This window comes from Nesoenas mayeri, assembly GCF_963082525.1.
Source record: "Nesoenas mayeri genome assembly, chromosome: 23".
In the NCBI taxonomy this organism is placed as follows: domain Eukaryota; kingdom Metazoa; phylum Chordata; class Aves; order Columbiformes; family Columbidae; genus Nesoenas; species Nesoenas mayeri.
The window spans coordinates 6,740,193-6,757,176 of NC_137574.1; the positions used below are offsets into that span (position 1 = coordinate 6,740,193).

General features: G+C 48.9%; 1 protein-coding gene across 1 annotated transcript; it reads left to right on the forward strand.

Annotated features, from left to right (window-relative positions):
* Positions 1-15,147: 15,147 nt before the first annotated feature.
* On the forward strand, positions 15,148-16,080 carry LOC308048916 (olfactory receptor 14A16-like; the record flags this gene model as incomplete). Its single annotated transcript, XM_080358244.1, has 1 exon — positions 15,148-16,080. The coding sequence occupies one exon, from the start codon at positions 15,148-15,150 to the stop codon at positions 16,078-16,080; it is 933 nt and encodes a 310-aa protein (XP_080214370.1).
* Positions 16,081-16,984: the final 904 nt, after the last annotated feature.

Consider the following 16,984-nt stretch of genomic DNA (forward strand, 5'->3'; position numbering starts at 1 on the left):
TTCCGTGGTGAGCGCTGGCTGCCAGGTCCTGGGCCTGTGACTCTCAGGGCAGCGGTTTCCCTGAGAGCCTTGCAGTACAGATCTTTTGGGAAAACTGCTGAGTGTGTGTAACTTATCCAGAGGTGCAGCTGGTCAGTCTTGTGGTTCCTGTGGGTTGTGGCGTGTGTTGTAGTGATGAAAAAAGCTGTTGGCTGGGGGCCCCCAGCTCTTTGCCACCAGCTGAGGAACCCATGTTGGCAGTTATGTAGCAGCACTTGCTGTCCAAGCACACAGTGGAATTGCACGCTGTGAATCCTGGTGCCGACATCCCAGAGCCCAAAGCTGGAGAGGGGGAACACGGCAGCTGCCTGTGCTGTGCTGGGGTGGTGTTGGGTGCAGGTGTTGTGCCAGGGTGTGCTTCCTGCTCTTGCTTTTGCAGTGAAGTTCTGAGTGTGCAAGAGCATCTGGGAGAGCTCTGACCCTTTCCTGGAGCTGGTGCTGGAGATCAGGTAGTGGGGCAGGGTGTGGGTGGGGGGAGCTCTGCTCTCACAGGGGATGTTCCTGCAGCTGCACCGTTACTGCTCTGGAGGCTGCTTAACTGCCAGTGTCAGGCAGGGTGCAGGCAAGAGGGAAGCAGCTTCTGTTGTTGTGCTGCCTCTGTCTGGCAGAGCAGAGCCTGTTGCCTGAGCATGAGCCACGACTCCTCCATTGAGGCTCCATGGGACTGGGGACAGTACAGCCGTCCCTCATGGCATGCTGGCCAGTGCCTGGCTGGGGGCAGGCTCAGGGGTTTGGTGCAGCCTGTGGCCCTGTGCTCATGCTCTGTTTTATCTCTTGGGGCCAGCGTCTCGGATCAGATGAAAAAAGCTGTGACCAACAGACTCAGGTCTTCACCAGCGACAGGCAAGGTGAGTCCTGAAGGCTGTTCTGGGCCAGAGCTGCAGGAGCTGCTGCCCCTCTGCCTGCTCTGCGAGGGCAGGTGGGCTGCAGCTTGGCAGGGAGGCAGGCACTGCACCCAATGGACAGGGGTGAGGGAGGATGACTTGCAGGAAGGATCCTGCTCAGTTAAGAGTTGCTGTGTGAGCTTGGAGGGGATGGGATTGCAGTATCACCCTGTGTCCTTGGCACAGTGATTCAGCCTGGTGGCCCAAAAAGCTGCTCGCCCTCCTGCATCTGCCTCCTGTACCCATACCAGTTCAGAGTTCCTGCAACAGCAGCAGCACAAGTGGGGCCAAAGCAGAGCTGTCCTGGCAGAGCTCCTGGGAGAGCAAGCAGCCACCTACCTCACCCAAGCTGCTGCTGGAGCCCATCCCCAGCCAGGAGCCCAGGGGCAGTGGGGAGAATGCTGAGACCCTGGAGAGGGACTCCTGCAGCAGCGGTGCTGCCAGCCCAGTGCATGGCACAGCGGGGATCTGCCCAAAGCGTCCCAGAAGGCCCAGGGTGGAACCAGCAGCTTCTGCACATCTCAGGAATCAGGCTGTGGCATGGACCTCCCTACTGGCTCCAGCACCAAGATGGCTGCACCCAGAGACTCCAAACTGGCAAAATTGAAATCCTCCCTGTTGGCCAATGCTGCTCTGGAGCTCAACATCACCATGTCACCACCACCAGCCATGAAGCTGGTGCATTCTGCCAAAAAGTGAGCCTGAGCTTCTGCCTGGAGTCTTCGACAGGCACCTTGTGTCTTCTGAGCTGGAGATTGTGTTGGGGAGAGTGTAGACCGGATGCTGGGTGTCTTGCTAAGCTGGAGGCAGACAGGGAGAGCCCCTCAGCCCCAGGGCTGCAGCAGTTGCTCTGGTTTGGGGTACAGGGCCAGGTCCCCGCTGTTGTTCCCATCCCTGATTAAGGCTGGAGAAACGCCTCCTGTTTCTTGCTCAGGACAGAGGGGCGGCTGTGCCAGTCCCTGGAGCGGGGTGGCCTCACCAATCTTCTCTGAGTGTCTTGTCCCCTGGGGCCATGGGAGCAGGTGACTCCCCAGCTGGAGGCTGCAGAGTCTCCTCCTCCCCAGGCAGGGGCTGGGACCGGCCCTCTGGGCGCCGCTGTGCAACCAGGGCTCAGGACACTGCGCTGGGGTTTCTGTTGTTTAAATTTCCTTCCTTCCTTTTTCCATTTCTTCTTCTAAGAGAAAACACTTCTGATTTGTTGACCAGCCCCCAATTTCTTCTCCCCTTCTGTGTCTTTACCCTTCCTTTTTCTCTGGGCTCAACTTCTTATTTTCTTCTCTTGCCTCATGGAAACCTCTTTTCTTTAGATCACCAAGTTTGTTTTTTTTTTTTTCATGTCAATAACTGCAGCGCAGCATCCTGTGGAAGGCGAGCAGAAGTGACCATTGCACACCACCTCATTCACAATTTGCCAAACACACCTACCCCATGGACACCACCCACCCCAACTCCTTGGCCTTTTGGCAAGTCGAGGTAAGTGGTGCCAGTCGCTCCCAGGCTGCTGCACGGCAGCAAGGCCAGTAGTCCACGAGGCAACTGTCTGACATGGCAGGTGGCCCGCGGGAGTGATTTCAGCAGCCACCTCTCCTGTTCTCTTGAACTGGCTAAGATGGGAGCAGTTGGGTTCTGTGCTTGTGCACTGTGGAGTGTGGAGGAAGAGGGGGGCTCCTGCTCCTGACTTGGCCTTCAGATCATGTCAGCCTCTTTTCCTGTTCTGCAGGCTGTCCTCATCTGCTCTCCGTTGGCCAAATCCTGAAAAGCCGACCTTCAGCTTCATCCTCAGCTCAGCCCTTTGGCTCCCAGCCTCCCCGTGACCACCTGTTCCACTGCCCACCCTTCGCACCACCTTCCTCCCTGCAGCAGCGAGAAGGAGCCCAGCCAGGTCACCCCTGGTTCCTCCAGGAAGTGTCAGTGTAGGCAGCCCCGTGGAGCAGACAGCAGCCCCTGTGCTCTGGCTGTGAAGGACAAGGATCAAGCCTCCAGCCCCCAAGGAAGAAGAAGAAGAATCTCACAGGAGGGCTCAGTGTCCCCTGCGGGGAAGGAGGTGGCAGGCAAGGGTCCCAGCGGTGGCAGGGAGGCACCCAGCTGTCAGCACCGAAAGATCAGGCCCGTGGTGCCAATGTCAGGCCCCAGGACCTGTCTGGACACAGAGCCCATCTGCCCCCTCAAGAGGAAGAAAAGGAGGAGAACGGAGGAGACAGAAAAGTGCTGCTCAGGGTTAGAATGAGGTTTAGCATTAGGATTACAGATTGTGGGTAAGGGTTAGAATGAAGGCTTGGGTTTAGGTTTAGTGTTTAGGATTTGAGTTAGTGATAGGGTTAAAGTTAGGTTTAGGGGTTAGGATTAGGATTACAGTTTGCTGTTAGGTGCTAGGGTTAGACTTGGGGTTAGTGAAGAGTATTATGGTAAGTAGTTAGGGTTAGGGGTAGGGACAGAGTTAAGGTTGGGTTTTGGTTAGAGGTAGGTTTATGGTTCAGGTTTAGCTTTAGTGGTTAGGATTAGGGTAGGGTTAGGGATGAAGAATTGTCATTGTAGTTAGTGGTATGGTTTGTGGATAAGGCAAATGGTTAGATTTTGGGTTTAGGATTAGGATTAGGGGTCTGGTAGTGCTTGGAGTAGTGGTTAGGGTTAAGAGTTAGTGTTAGAGCGATGGGTAGAGTAAGGGTTGTAATTTGGGGTAGAGGTGGGGTTAGCGGTTAGGACCAGGATCAGAGTTTTGCTTAGGGTTATCATTTGTTGGTTATGGTTTCTTGGCTAGTGTGTATTAGTTAGGTTTAGAGTTAGGATTAGGTTGGTTTAGGGGTTAGGGTTATAGTTAGGATTAGGGTTTGTGATTAGGGTTAGTGGTTAGTATTTGAGTCCTAATTAGAGGCAGGGTTAGACTTAGCCTTAGGGAAAAGAATTAATTTTAGTTGTAGGGATAGGATTTGGGTTAGTGTTAAGGTGTAGGGGTTATTGTTAAAGTAAGTATGAGGTTTAGAATGAGGCTTGCAGGCTAGGGTTGGGGTTAAGGTTTAGGAGTTAGGTTTAGAATAAGTGTTAGGGGTTTGTTTTTGTGGTTAGAGTTAGAAGTAGAGTTAAGGACAGGGTTATAGTAAGCAGTTAGGACTTAGGGTTATGGTTATAGTTAGGCTTAGGGTTAGATTAGGGTTATTGTTAGGGTTTGGTGTTAGGGCTTTGGTTAGGGCTAGAGTTAGCATTAGGTTTCAGGTTTAGACTTAGGGTTAGGATTTACAGTAAAGGTTAGAGTTAGGGTAAAAATTAGGGCTTAATTTAAGGGTTAAGTTAGGGTTAGATTGAGAGTTAGGGTTAGAATTTGGTTTAGGTTTAGCATTTAGATGAGGGTTAGGTTTTAGACAAGGTTGAGGGTTAGTGTTAGATAAGGTTTTGGGCTAGGGGATAGAGTTAGGGTTAGAGTTTGGGATAGGCTTATGGAGCATGGTTAAGGTTAGTGTTTGGGGTCAGGGTTTTGAGTGAGGGTTATGGGTCAGGTTTTGGGTTAGAGTTAGTCTTAGAGCTGGGATTAAACTTTGGGCAAGAGGTTAAAGTATAGCATTAAGGGTTAGGGTTAGGAGTTTGTGTTTGTGTTTTATGAGGTTTAGGTTAGGGTTACGTGGTAGGGTTAAGGTCTAGGGTTAGATTTAGGGTAAAGGTAAGTGTTAGGAGTTACAGGTAGGGTTAGGCTTAGGAATTAGGGGGTTGGGTTAGATTTTGGGGTTAGGAGTTTGAGCTAGGGCTAGGGGGAAGAGTTACATTTAGGGTTAGAAATAGGGTTAAAGGTAGGGCAAGGGGTCAGAGTTAGGGTTAGAATTCCTGTGTTTGAGTTAGATGAGGTTTAGGATTAGGGTTATGTGTTAGAGTTAGGCTTTAGGGTTAGGAGTTATGGTTAGTGCTAGAGTTAGGAGCTAGGGATTAGTCTGAGAGGTAGGGTTTGAGGTTCGGGTATCTATTTGCATTGGGGTTTGGGTTAGGTGTTCAAGTATGAGGGGTAGGATTTGATTAGTATTGGAGTTTGAGAGTAGTGTCAGTGGAAGTGGTTAGGGTTAGCGGTTAGTTTTAGGAGGTAGGGCTAGGGTTAGAGTTATGTTTAGAGTCAGGTTTAGGGTTAGAGTTAGGGGTAGGGTCAGGGTTTGATTAGGATTAGGGTTAGAATTAAGGTTAGGGCTTTTGGGTTAGGGTTAGGGGTAGAGTTTGGTTTTAGATTTAGGCTTAGATTTGTGATTACAGTAAGAAGGCTAAGCATTAGGTTTAGAGTTGGAGAATGAGTTAGGGGTTACATTAGTGTTCCGTTAGAGTGAAGAGAACTGGGTAGAATTTAGGATTAGGCTTAGGGTTGAGGGAGTAGCATTAGTGGACATAGTTAGGAGTAGCTTAGGTGTAGGAGTTGGGACTTGGGGTAAGATTTAGGGGTTGGGGTTAGAGTTAGGGATAGGAAATATAATTAGGATTAGAGTAAGGGTTAGATTAAAGTTTAGGGGTTAGGCAGTAGTGTTAGAAAAGGTGGTTAGGCTTAGGTTTTAGAATTCTGTTGGAGATAGGGGTTCGGGTTCATGGTTAGGGAGTAATGTTATTGTAAATGGTTAAGATTAGCATAGGCGATTAGGTTTAGGGGTGAGGCTAGAGTTAGGGTTAGAGTTAGGGTTAGGATTCTGTTTAGAGGTCAGGTTAGGGTGAGATTCCATGTTAGGGTTAGTGTTGGATTAGGTTGGTTTACAGGTTGTGGTTAAAGTTAAGTTAGTGATAGGGTTATGGTCAGGTTAAGGTTAGGGTTTACGTTTAGTGTTAGGACTAGGTTTCAAGTTAGGGTTAGAGTTAGTATTAGGGTTTAGGCTTACCATGAAGGTTTTAGTTAGTGTTAGGGGTCAGCATTAGGGTTATCATGTTTGTGTTAGGGAGTAGTGTTACGGTTAGTGGAACTGGTTAGGGTTAGGTAGGGTTAGTTTCAGGGTTTAGGGGTTATTGCTCGAGTAAGGGTGAGGTTTAGATTGATGGTTACTGGCTAGGGTTAGGGTTAAGGTTTAGGGCTGAGCTTTAGAGTCAGCTTTAGGGGGTTGGTGTTAGTCTTAGGTATTAGGGAGAAGAATTAGGGTTAGATTGAAGGATAAGATTATGGCTAGGATAAGTGTTTAGGACTTAGGTTTGGGTTTATAGTTCCTTTTAGGGTTAGATTGGAGTCAGTGATTGGGTAGCGTTACCAGTTAGGGTTTGATGTTAGCGTTAGATTTTGGGTTGGGGGTATTGTTAGGTTAGGGTTTGGATTTCTATTTATGTGATGTTGGTCTTAGGGTTAGAGTTAGGGGTTTGTCTTAAATTTTCAGATTAGATTTAGGATTAGTATTTAGGTTTACATTTAGGCTTAAGTTTTAGGATTTGGTTTAGGTTAATGGTTGGATTAGGGTTAGTGTTAGGGGTTCCAGAGTTGTCTTAGCGGTAGAGTTAAGTTTTGGGTTTAGATTTAGGGGTAGGGTTAGATTAAGGTTTAGGGTTAGCATCAGGGTTAGGGCATTGAATTAGTTTTAGTGTTAGGGTTAGAGGTTGGTCTTAGATTTAGCCTTTGCTTTAGGATTACAGTAAGTGCTTGGACTAACATTAGAGGTTTAGATTTAGGGATAAGTGTTAGGGGTAGTGTTAGAGTTATTATTAGGGTTTGATTAGGATTAGGTTTAGGGTTTATGGGTAGGGATGTGGTTAGTGGTAAAGGTTAGTATTAGGGTTAGTGTTAGAGGTAAGGATTAAGGTTAGGGGTTAGGGAATAGTGTTAGTATAAGCAGTTAGGCTTCATGTTTAGGGGGAAAGGGTAGGAATATGGTTAGGGTTAGCACTATGTCTAAGTATTACAGTTATAGTTAGGTTTAGGTTAGGGGTGAGTGTTAGGGGTTAGAGTTAGAATTAGGCTTAGGGTTAAGGGTTAGAGGTCAGCTTAGGGGTCACTGTTGCAATTTTGATTAGATTTAGGGTTAGAATTAGGCTTAGACTTTAGACTTAGAGTTAAGATTTGAGTTAAAGATATGGATTAGGATTAGGGTTGGGGTAAGGGGGTTGGATTAGAGTTAGATGTTGGGGTTAGGAGTTTTGTTATTTGGATGGTCAGTTTTAGGTTTTAGATTTATTTTGAAGGGTTAGGGCTAGGACATTGGGTTAGGGTTAGAGGTAGTGTTAATGTTATTTTTGTGATAGCGGTTTAAGGTTAAAGTTTATCTTAGAATGATGGGTTAGGATTTAGCATTAGTTTAGAGATAGGTTTAGGTTAGGCTTTAGGGTTAGGCTTAGAGGTTGAGTTAATGGTTAGGGTTAGATATTAGGGTTGGGTTAGTGTTAATTTTAGTCTAAGTGCTTACGATTGGTGGCTGGGTTCATGGGCTAGGGATATGAATGGGGCTAGGATTAGATTAGGGTTGTGTTTAGGTTAAAGATTGGTTTAGAGGTGAATTTAGGTGTTAGGTGTAGATTTCAGTTTAGAATTAGGCTTAGTGTTGGATCTGGGTTAGGGTTAGGTTAGGTTGGTTACGGCTTACCATTAAATTTAGGTTAGTGATAGGGTTAGTGTTAGTTTAGGGTTAGAGTTTAGTATTGGGGTTAGGGTTTAGGGTTTCTGTTAGGGTTAGAGTCAATGTTAGGGCTCAGTTTTAGATTTATAGTTAGAGTTAGTGGTAGAGGTTAGGGGTAAGGTTAGGGTATGGGTTGGAATAGTGTTATGTTTCAGGGTTAGGATGTAGTTTGGATTTACATTTAGGGTTTGGTTAGTGTTCAGGTTAGAGTTAGGGTTAGTTGTTAGTTCTAGATTTACAGTTAGGGTTAGTTACAGTTAGGATTAGATTAGTGTTAGGATATAGTTAGTGTTAGGGCTAAGGATTAGGTTTCAGAGTTAGGGAATAGTGTTAGTGTAAGTAGTTAGGGTTAGGTTTTAATATTAGGGTTGAAGGGTAGGACTAGGGTTAGGGTTAGAGTTAGGATTATGGGTAAGTATTGAAGTTAGATTAGGTTTAGAAGAGGGTTAGAATGTAGGGTTGGAGTTAGCGTTAGGGGTTAGTTTGGTGTTTTGGGTTAGAATTAGGATTACGTTTTAGCTTTAGATTTAGGTTAGAGGGTTAGGGATGGGGTTAGCACTAGGGTTAGGGTTAGTGTTTGGCAGTAGTGTTAGTGGAATGGTCAGAGTGAGGTTTTAGATTTATATTGGAGATGGAGGTTGGGGTTGGCATTAAGGGTTGCAATTCTGGTTAGTGGTTAGGGCGTAGTGTTAGTGTAAGTCTTTAGGATTAGTATAAGGGGTTAGGTTTAGGGGTTAGTTGTCGGGATAGCTTTAGGGTTAGGATAATGGGTTAGGGTTTGAATTAGGGTTAGTTTAGGGTTAGAGTCAGTCGTAAGAGTTGCAGGTTAGGATTTCGGGTTAGGGCTTGGTTTAGTGTAGTGTTTGGTTTAAGGCTGGTGTTAGTATGATGGGTTAGGGTTAGTTTTAGGGTTAGGCTAGGGTTATGGGTAAGGGTTAGAGGTCGCATTAGGGTAAGCTTTCAGTGGTTTGAATTAGGGTAAGGGTAGAGATAGGGTTAGTTTTAGTGTAAGTGTTTAAGGTTAGGGGTAGGGATAGGCTTAGGTTTAGGGTTATACTAGGGTTAGTTTTAGGGTTAGGCTAGGGTTATGGGTTAGGGTTAGAGGTCATATTAGGGTGATATTTCAGGTAAGAGTTAGAGTAAGGCTAGGGTTAGTGTTAGTTTTAGGGTTGGGGGGGTTTGGTTTAGGTTAGATTTTGTGCAAGAGGTAGGGTTAGGGTGGTGGTTAGGTTAGGGTGGTGGTTGGGTTAATATTATGGTTAGTTTTAGGTGAATGATAGGTGTAGGGTAAGTTTAAGTGCAGGGGTTAGAATTAGGGTTAGGGTAAGGGATGGATAAGTGTTAGGGTTAGGTCTTAGGCAGTGGTGTCAGTGGAAGTGGTTAGGGTTGGGGTCTGGCTCAGGGTCCCAGGGGGATTTGTGAGGTACCAAGGCCTGGATGAAGAGCTCCCTTCTTGGTCGCACACGTCCAAAAGACAGGGACACGTCTGTGACTGATCTGCCTGGCACTGTCCCACCAGCAGTGGCAGATGCATCCTGGAGAGGAGTGGAGCTGCCAGGCACTGTCAGAGGATCTCCCTGAGGTGCCGCTCGCTGCCCACCCAGACTCACACACTGTCCCTGGCTGTGACAGATACACCAGCTACGAGCTCTGGACACAGGACACAACAGTGCAACCGCAAAGACCATCTCTCCTGTCCTGAAAGACTCTTATGACCCCTGGAGCCCAAAGCCATGGACCACATGAACTCATTGGACATTTTAGAGGCGTGGCCTATAGACTGAGGAATGAGATCTGTGTGTATATCCAGAGATAGGAAAAGTGCTGTTGATTAACTGGAATGTATTGGAGAGTGTGGGACCCGGGCACAACACAGATGGTACAGAAGAAGGGGAGGGCACTGTCCTGGTTTCAGCTGGGAGAGAGTTAATTTTCTTCCTAGTAGCTGGTAGAGTGCGGTGTGTTGGATTTAACCTGAGAAGAATGTTGATAGCACAGGGATGTTTTGTTTGTTGCTAAGCCATGTTTATCCCAAACCAAGGACTTTTCATCAAGGAGGCTGGAGATGGACAAGAAGCTGGGAGGGGCACAGGCAGGACAGCTGGCCCAAGTGGCCAAAGGGATATTCCACACCATATGATGTCATGCTTGGTATGTAAACTAGAGAAAAGTTATCTGGGGGACCACTGTTTGGGATCTGGCTGGGTGTCACTCAGTGGGTTGTGAGCAATTGCATTGTGCGTGACGTGGTTTATATCTCCTGTTATTATTATTACCATTTTTGCAATTACTACTATTACTACTGCCATCATTATTATTATAATTACTATTACTATTACTATAATTATTTTATTTATTGTTATTATTTTATATTTATTGTAGCTGTTGTTGCTATTGTAGCCGTTGTAGCTATTGTTGCCGTTGTAGCTATTGTTGCCGTTGTAGCTATTGTTGCTGTTATTGTTTTGCCTTTCTGTCTCATTAAACTGTCTTCATTTTAACCCAAGATGTTTATTTCTTTCCTGATTCCCTCTCCCATCCCACTGGGCTGGAGGGAGGAAGAGAAGGGCTGTGTGTGATGTTCAGCTGCCTGCTGGGTTAAACAAAACAGTCCTGGTGAAAGGAGTGATCATGCAAGGTGTCCCAGAGGAAGAGGTGAACCTGAGGAGGGCACAGGGTAACAAGGGCCCTTCAATGCCAGGACAGGCTGTGAGGAGCCAGGATGCCAAAAGATGTCAGACTGGAGAATGTTTCAGGACACCATCCTGGTTCAGCCCTCCCCTGCCCTTTGTGCCATGAGAGACACCCCATGGTCCTGCCCAGCCTTGTCCTGGGCTCCTGAGCCAGCTGGGAAGATGGAAAGGGCTCAGCAGCAGTGATCCTCCTCCAGCTGGGTCTGTTTCCCAGCCCAACCAGCGTGGCCAGAGCAGAGTCACCCATGGCCCCAGGGCACCACAGCCCCTCGCTCTGCAGAGCAGCATGGCCAGCTCAGGGCCCTGTGGGGAGCACAGGGAGGGAACCAGGACCAGCCGGCCAGGCCAGGCTGGACACCCTCACCTGGGGAAAGGGATGTCCCTGGAGAAGAGCAAGGCAGCATTTCTGTGCCTGCAGGGAGGAATCCAGGAGCAAGAGAAACCTCTTTCTGCAGACACTCATTGGGGTCAGGCTGCTCTGTTGCTGGAGCAGGACTCTTGTTCTGGTGTGAGGAGAGGGGCTGGCACTGATGGACACAGGTCATCTGTGGTGGGGATCTGCTGGAGTTGAATCTGCTTTTCCTGTCTGTCCACACCTCCTCAGGAGACACTCTGCATCGGTATCCATGGGGGAATTCTTCTATCACAGTTTCAAAGTGCTCACTGCCGAAACAGTGTCATCCTTACCAAGTTCTCTGTCATCCTCACTCACACAAGATAAATCAACCTGTTGCCCATGTCATTGAGCTGCTCCATATATCTGAGCTGATCCTTCACACGGGGGGATCCCTCCGTCCTCACTCTCCCTGAGACTCTCTCCAGCAGACCCTGTATCCTTCAGCTGAAACACCACAGCTCAGCAAGCTGTCCCACCTCACCTCATATAATCCAAAACTGTCACAGTGCTTTGACAAGACATGGGGCTCCTCCTGGCAGTGGATGTTCGGAAGCTTGTTCAGTGCTACACCACCTGGGTTTCCACCATCCAGAGGGACACAGATTGCCTCTGTGATACCCCTCGTGTAGAGACAGACCTAATGAACAGCATTTTAAACAATACCTCAGAGTCTGAGTGCATTTCTTTCTGGGTTCATACCAGACCAGCATCAACTGGGGAAAAACACTCTCCCAGCACTCTTGGATGCAAACCCTCTGGTCCCAAGGGCTGGTAAGGCTGCAGTTTGCTCATGAAACCCCTGGCTTGAATCCCATCCACCACAGCTGTTGCCCTCCAGAGTCCTGCCTGGAAGCACAAAGGCCTGGAAGACTTTGCTGCTGACAACTGAGGCAAAGACACGGAGACATCTTAGGTCTACCTACACCTTGTCTTTCTAAATTCAGTAGTAGCCTCACAGTATTTAGGATTCTTCTTTAGCTGTTTCTGGAATAGCAACAGCTTATCTTGATGACCTTCAATTCCTTTTGGAGTTTTAATTGTGTTTTGATATGAACCATTGCTGTGCCTGGAGGATGCTGTTCTTGAAAACTAGATGTATCCAGGCATATTGTGAAAGTATTTGGTCTTTTCGTTGATTGTATCATCAAGAGACTGAGTGAAGATCCCTGTGTGATGTGCTGCTTGTCCATGCAATGCCTGCAGCTGTTGGGTAGAGAAGAGACCAACCTTGCTTTTCTGATGACATCTGATGACTGATACCTTGGACTGATTGTATCAGTCAAAGGTACACAGGCAATAAATCACATTCTGCAATGCTGTCTGGGGCAGCTGTGATGCACCTGCCCTGAATGGGAATGGATTTCCTGTAGGTCCTGTGTGGTCCATGTCAGCCTTGGCTTCTCATGTGGGCTTGAATTGGAACATGAAATGGAACACCTACCCTGTGTTCTGTCAGGCAATGTGGGGATGACCGTGGGACAACTGCCAATGTAGTCACTGGAGAGCTTGTAAATTCAGCTGATGGACACAAGAGAGAACGAGCTGGCCCTATGGTACAGGACTGCAACCATTCCTATGCACACCAACATAAACTGCCATAACAATAGTGAGCAGGAAAAGGGCCTTTTGGCCTTTATTTGGACATGACCTGTCATTTCACTTGGCCAAAGGACTTTCCCACCAGGCTCATGTATGATCCCCAAGATGTCACCCTGTCTCTATGAACTTGTCCATAGGACCTTTCAGTTACCTGCAGTGTATCTGGTACCACCTCTGGAAACACAAATGTCACCAGTTACTTGCAGCTGAACATCTCACTCCTGCCTCTGTCTCCCTTAATTAGCACAGGAGTGGAGAAAAGAGGCTGACATGCTTCTTTGTGTGTCTATTTTGAGAGCTCCTAAACAAAGGCAAGAGGAAGGAATCCCACCTCCTGTAGGTGTGTGGCAGGGATGGCAGAGCTGAGTGTCCTTCAAGTGCTGGGAATAGAAACGCAGGAGGAAAAGCCTCCACCAACTCAGCTGAATCCCTTCCTTCAGCATGGGTAACGAAGATCCCTCCCTGTCACTTTCTGGGTGTCCTGACTAATAATAAGTCAAAACAAAAGTAAAAAAAAAAAAAAAAAAAAGATGATAATTCGAGGTAACTTTGGGAGGGAAAATACACTGTTGGAAATAAGTGTTTCTGCCCAGCATAAGGAGAGAACATCAGTGATGACTTGAGGCTGTTTCACAGCAGGTGCCCCAGGGACACCTGGAGGAGCCCAGAGGGGACAGAGAAAGGGACATCATGGGCTGCTCCTGTGCTGTGAGCTGGGCTGGGCTCCTGGGACACAGGGAGCTCATGGCAGCGGCAGCGCTGCAGAGAGACAGCTCTGCCCAGGAGCAGCTCCTCTGCACACGCAGCAGGGCTGAGGGCTCTGCCTGCAGCACCGAGGGCACAGAGACAGGCACAGAGAGGTTAAAGACAACATGGGGTGGAGGATGCTGAGACATCACTGGGAGAGAAATCTTCACAGCCCTGAAAAGAGTAAGTCTCTGGCTACAGCCCAATTCAACTACAGTTCCTGGAGAGATGCTAAAGCTGGAACATTCCACAAGCTGTGGCATCTGTCAGGAGGGACTTTGCAGTTTCTCTAGTGCAGAGAAAACATGTTATATAGAGATGAGTTTCTCTGCTGCACCTTCAGAGGGACATTTTTAATGGGCTTTTTCAAGGAGAAGGTAAAGGAAGGGATTACAGTAAAGCTAAGGAGCTCTCCCAAGTCCTTATTTTCAATTTGTTTCTCTTGGGGAATTTGAGAGGAGAAATGGAAAAGGAGCTCTCGTACTTGAACAAGTCATGGAGACCACTCAGCTGTAACTTCAAGTAGTCAGTAGGTGTGATAGGAGCCTCCTGATGAGCCTTCATCCACTCCTCTGCCCATGGACAGATGCAGCATCGCCTTTGCTGGACCCAGCAGGATCACCCACCTGTCTTTGTTTTCAACAGGAAGATGCTCCCAGGCGGTGCCCTGCAAACAGGCAGGTGTCTGTAGGGCCAGGGTGAGCGCACAGAGTTTGGGATGGGGTCTGTGAGCACTGACAGGGAAAAGACATGGGACAGGGAATCACCTCCCAGGAGGAAAATCTCCTGGCAGCAGGGACATGATCTGGGAAGGAGGAGACAAACCAGAGCTCTTGTGGGAGGGAGGATGTAGAAATCTCTGACTGACCCCCTGCAGTGCAGATCCCTCCTCTGAGCAGCCCCCTCGCCTGCTCTCCCACCCAGCAAAGCCTCTGCCCTCAGGGCCGGGGGCTCCAAGGCATGAAGCAGCTCCTGTGCAGCCAGAGCTGCAGTTCCTCTGCAGAGCACAGGGGCTGAGAGCAGCTGCCCGGCACTGTTGGTGTCTGGGAGGTGGCTGCACAGCTGGGGAAGGGTGACGCTGTCTGAGTGCCCGGCTGCCCCTGCCCTGGCCTCTCTCACACCCACCCTCACCAGATTTTTCCTTCTTGCTCCCCTGCTCTGGGTCACTGCTGTTGGGATCTTGTTCTTGCTGCCAGGCTCTCTGGGGATGGCAGTTTCAGCTGCAGAGTCACAGCCTGATCTTGTGGGTCCTTTCCTGCAGGTGTGTCCATGGGCACACGTGTCCCAGCTTTGCTCTGACCTGTGGGGTGTGGGCAATGAAGTCTGTCAGGCTGAATCTCCCTGAATCAAATGCCATCATTAGGACTCTTGGCTATCTGCATGAGGTTTCCATCCCAGCTGTGAGCTCCCCTCTGGGATGCAAACCCATCCTATAGCATCTGTGTTATCTGAAAGTCTCAAGGAGAAACACAGAAATGGTGCGACAGTCAAAATGCTGTTTGGTTTGTGAAATGAGCTACTTCTGCCCTGGGCTAAATGTGGGCTGCTGAGACCTTAGAAAACAGTGAGATGTGTAGTGGTCTGAGGTGGATCCCTCTGCTCTCAGCAGTGTCTGGTGGCTTTTCAGGGTAACATGGGAGTGTGATCACCCTCCATCTCAGAAAGGTGCCAGCCCAGGGCAGCTGGAGCAAGGCAGAGGGACAGACCAGCTCCCCTCACTCTGCACTAAGCCACAGGCAGCCTCTTGCCTTGCAGGACTCGCTCTGTTCTCCTTGAGTGCAGCAGAAATGCTGATGGTTTCTGACATCCAAGAACATTCCCCAGGGTGAGAGGGGAGAAGGAGCTGTAAAAAACCCCAAACCTCTCAAAACTCCTCCTGCCACCTCATTTCCTTATCCCTGGGAGTGCAGATGCTGACAGGTATTTCTGCACCAGGAGCAGCTTCATGTGACAAAGCTGAACCCCAGGACTGTCCCCTGCCCCCGTTCCCATGACCCCACTGCTGCAGAGCAGGGCTGACTCCTCAGCAGCCAGCGGGCACAGGCCCTGCTCCTCACGGCACCTCCAGCCAGCACCACCCAGGGCTCAGACACGGAGCTGAGGGAAGGTCTGGAAAAGGACAAGGGGGTGTGGAGCAGGGGGGGTGTGTGAGAAATGGCTTAGACCTTGGTCAGAGAAATCTCCCCAAAACTCTCACTGTCTTTTTCTTCTGTGATAGCCCCCATAGCCAAAATCAGCAAATGTCCAACAGCAGCTCCATCACCCAGTTCCTCCTCCTGCCATTCACAGACACACGGGAGCTGCAGCTCTTGCACTTCTGGCTCTTCCTGGGCATCTACCTGGCTGCCCTCCTGGGCAACGGCCTCATCATCACCACCATAGCCTGGGACCAGCACCTGCACACCCCCATGTACTTCTTCCTGCTCAACCTCTCCATCATTGACCTGGGCTACATTTCAACCACTGTCCCCAAGTCCATGGCCAATTTCCTCTGGAACACCAGGGCCATTTCCTACACAGGATGTGCTGCCCAAGTGTTTCTCTTTGTCTTTTTAGCTTCAGCAGAGTATTGGCTCCTCACCATCATGGCCTATGACCGCTATGCTGCCATCTGCAAACCCCTGCACTACGGGACCCTTCTCGGCAGCAGAGCTTGTGTCCACATGGCAGCAGCTGCCTGGGCCACTGGGTTCCTCTATTCTCTGCTGCACACGGCCAATACATTTTCACTACCACTCTGCAAGGGCAATGCTGTGGACCAGTTCTTCTGTGAAATCCCCCAGATCCTCAAGCTCTCCTGCTCAGACACCTACCTCAGGGAAGTCTGGGTTCTTGTGATTTCTTTCTCAGTGGCATTCGGCTGTTTCGTGTTCATTGTGCTGTCCTATGTGCAGATCTTCAGGGCTGTGCTGAGGATCCCCTCTGAGCAGGGTCAGCACAAAGCCTTTTCCACGTGCCTCCCTCACCTGGCCGTGGTCTCCCTGTTTATCAGCACTGTCATATTTTCCTACCTGAAACCCCTCTCTTTCTCCTCCCCATCCCTGGATCTGGTGGTGTCTGTTCTGTACTCAGTGGTGCCTCCAGCAGTGAACCCCCTCATCTACCGTATGAGGAACAAGGAGATCAAGGATTCAGTGTGGCAACTAATGAATGGCTGTTTGATGAAGCAATAAACTGCCCATAATCTTCTGCATGGCATATATAATGTAAATAATTTTCTCACTGAGTGGTTGTGCCCGTGTCCACTGGACACCCTAGAGAACCTGCTGCAGGTCAGTTGTCATGGAGCAGCCTCTCACAACCATCATTTCCAGCACTGGCTTCTCACTTCAGCTTGAAGAGTTTCTTTGTCCCTCCCTGGCAGCACAACTAATGAGTAGGTCAGATGTCCATGTTTGCATTGTGTAGACAAGATGCAAACAAACGCACAAAGTGCTTCTGAGGTGATGAACCCAAGTGAGCAGAAACACCATCAGCTATTCCTTGGGGTTCCATGAAGGTCAGTGGGACAGACAGTGTCTTGATGTGATTTCATGTTGAGAGTAACATCCTTTGGGGAACCACCTGAATGTAGCACTGGGATGTGCTTCCTGGAACTGAAGATCCCCTGTCCATTCTTTATGCCACGAGGCATCTCATCTAAGTGCAGAGAAGGGTGACAAATGGCAGGGCTGAGGTGCCTCCCAGCCCCCTGGAGTGGCAGCAGGAGGTCAGAGAGACACAGTGACTCCTGCATCTGTGTGTACAAGGGAAACACTCTGTCTCTCAATATCCATGGGTGCATAAGGAGTCCATGGTGAGGTTACTTCTCTCTGGTCAGGCTAAAGACCACAAGAAGTCTGACGCGTTGGGGTCCCTGCCTGCAGAGCAGTTTCTGAGATAGTCGAGCTTTCCATGGTAGTGGGAAGACGCCGGAGAGGGGGAAAAAAATAATAACTGAAAAGGACAACTTGGGAGGTGCATTCTGGATATCAGGAGGAAGAAACGTCAGTGGAAGGGCAGTGCTGCGGTGCAGGAGGTCACCCAGAGGCAGTCGGGATCAGCCCATGGCTTTGTGTTTCAACAAACAGCCAGTGA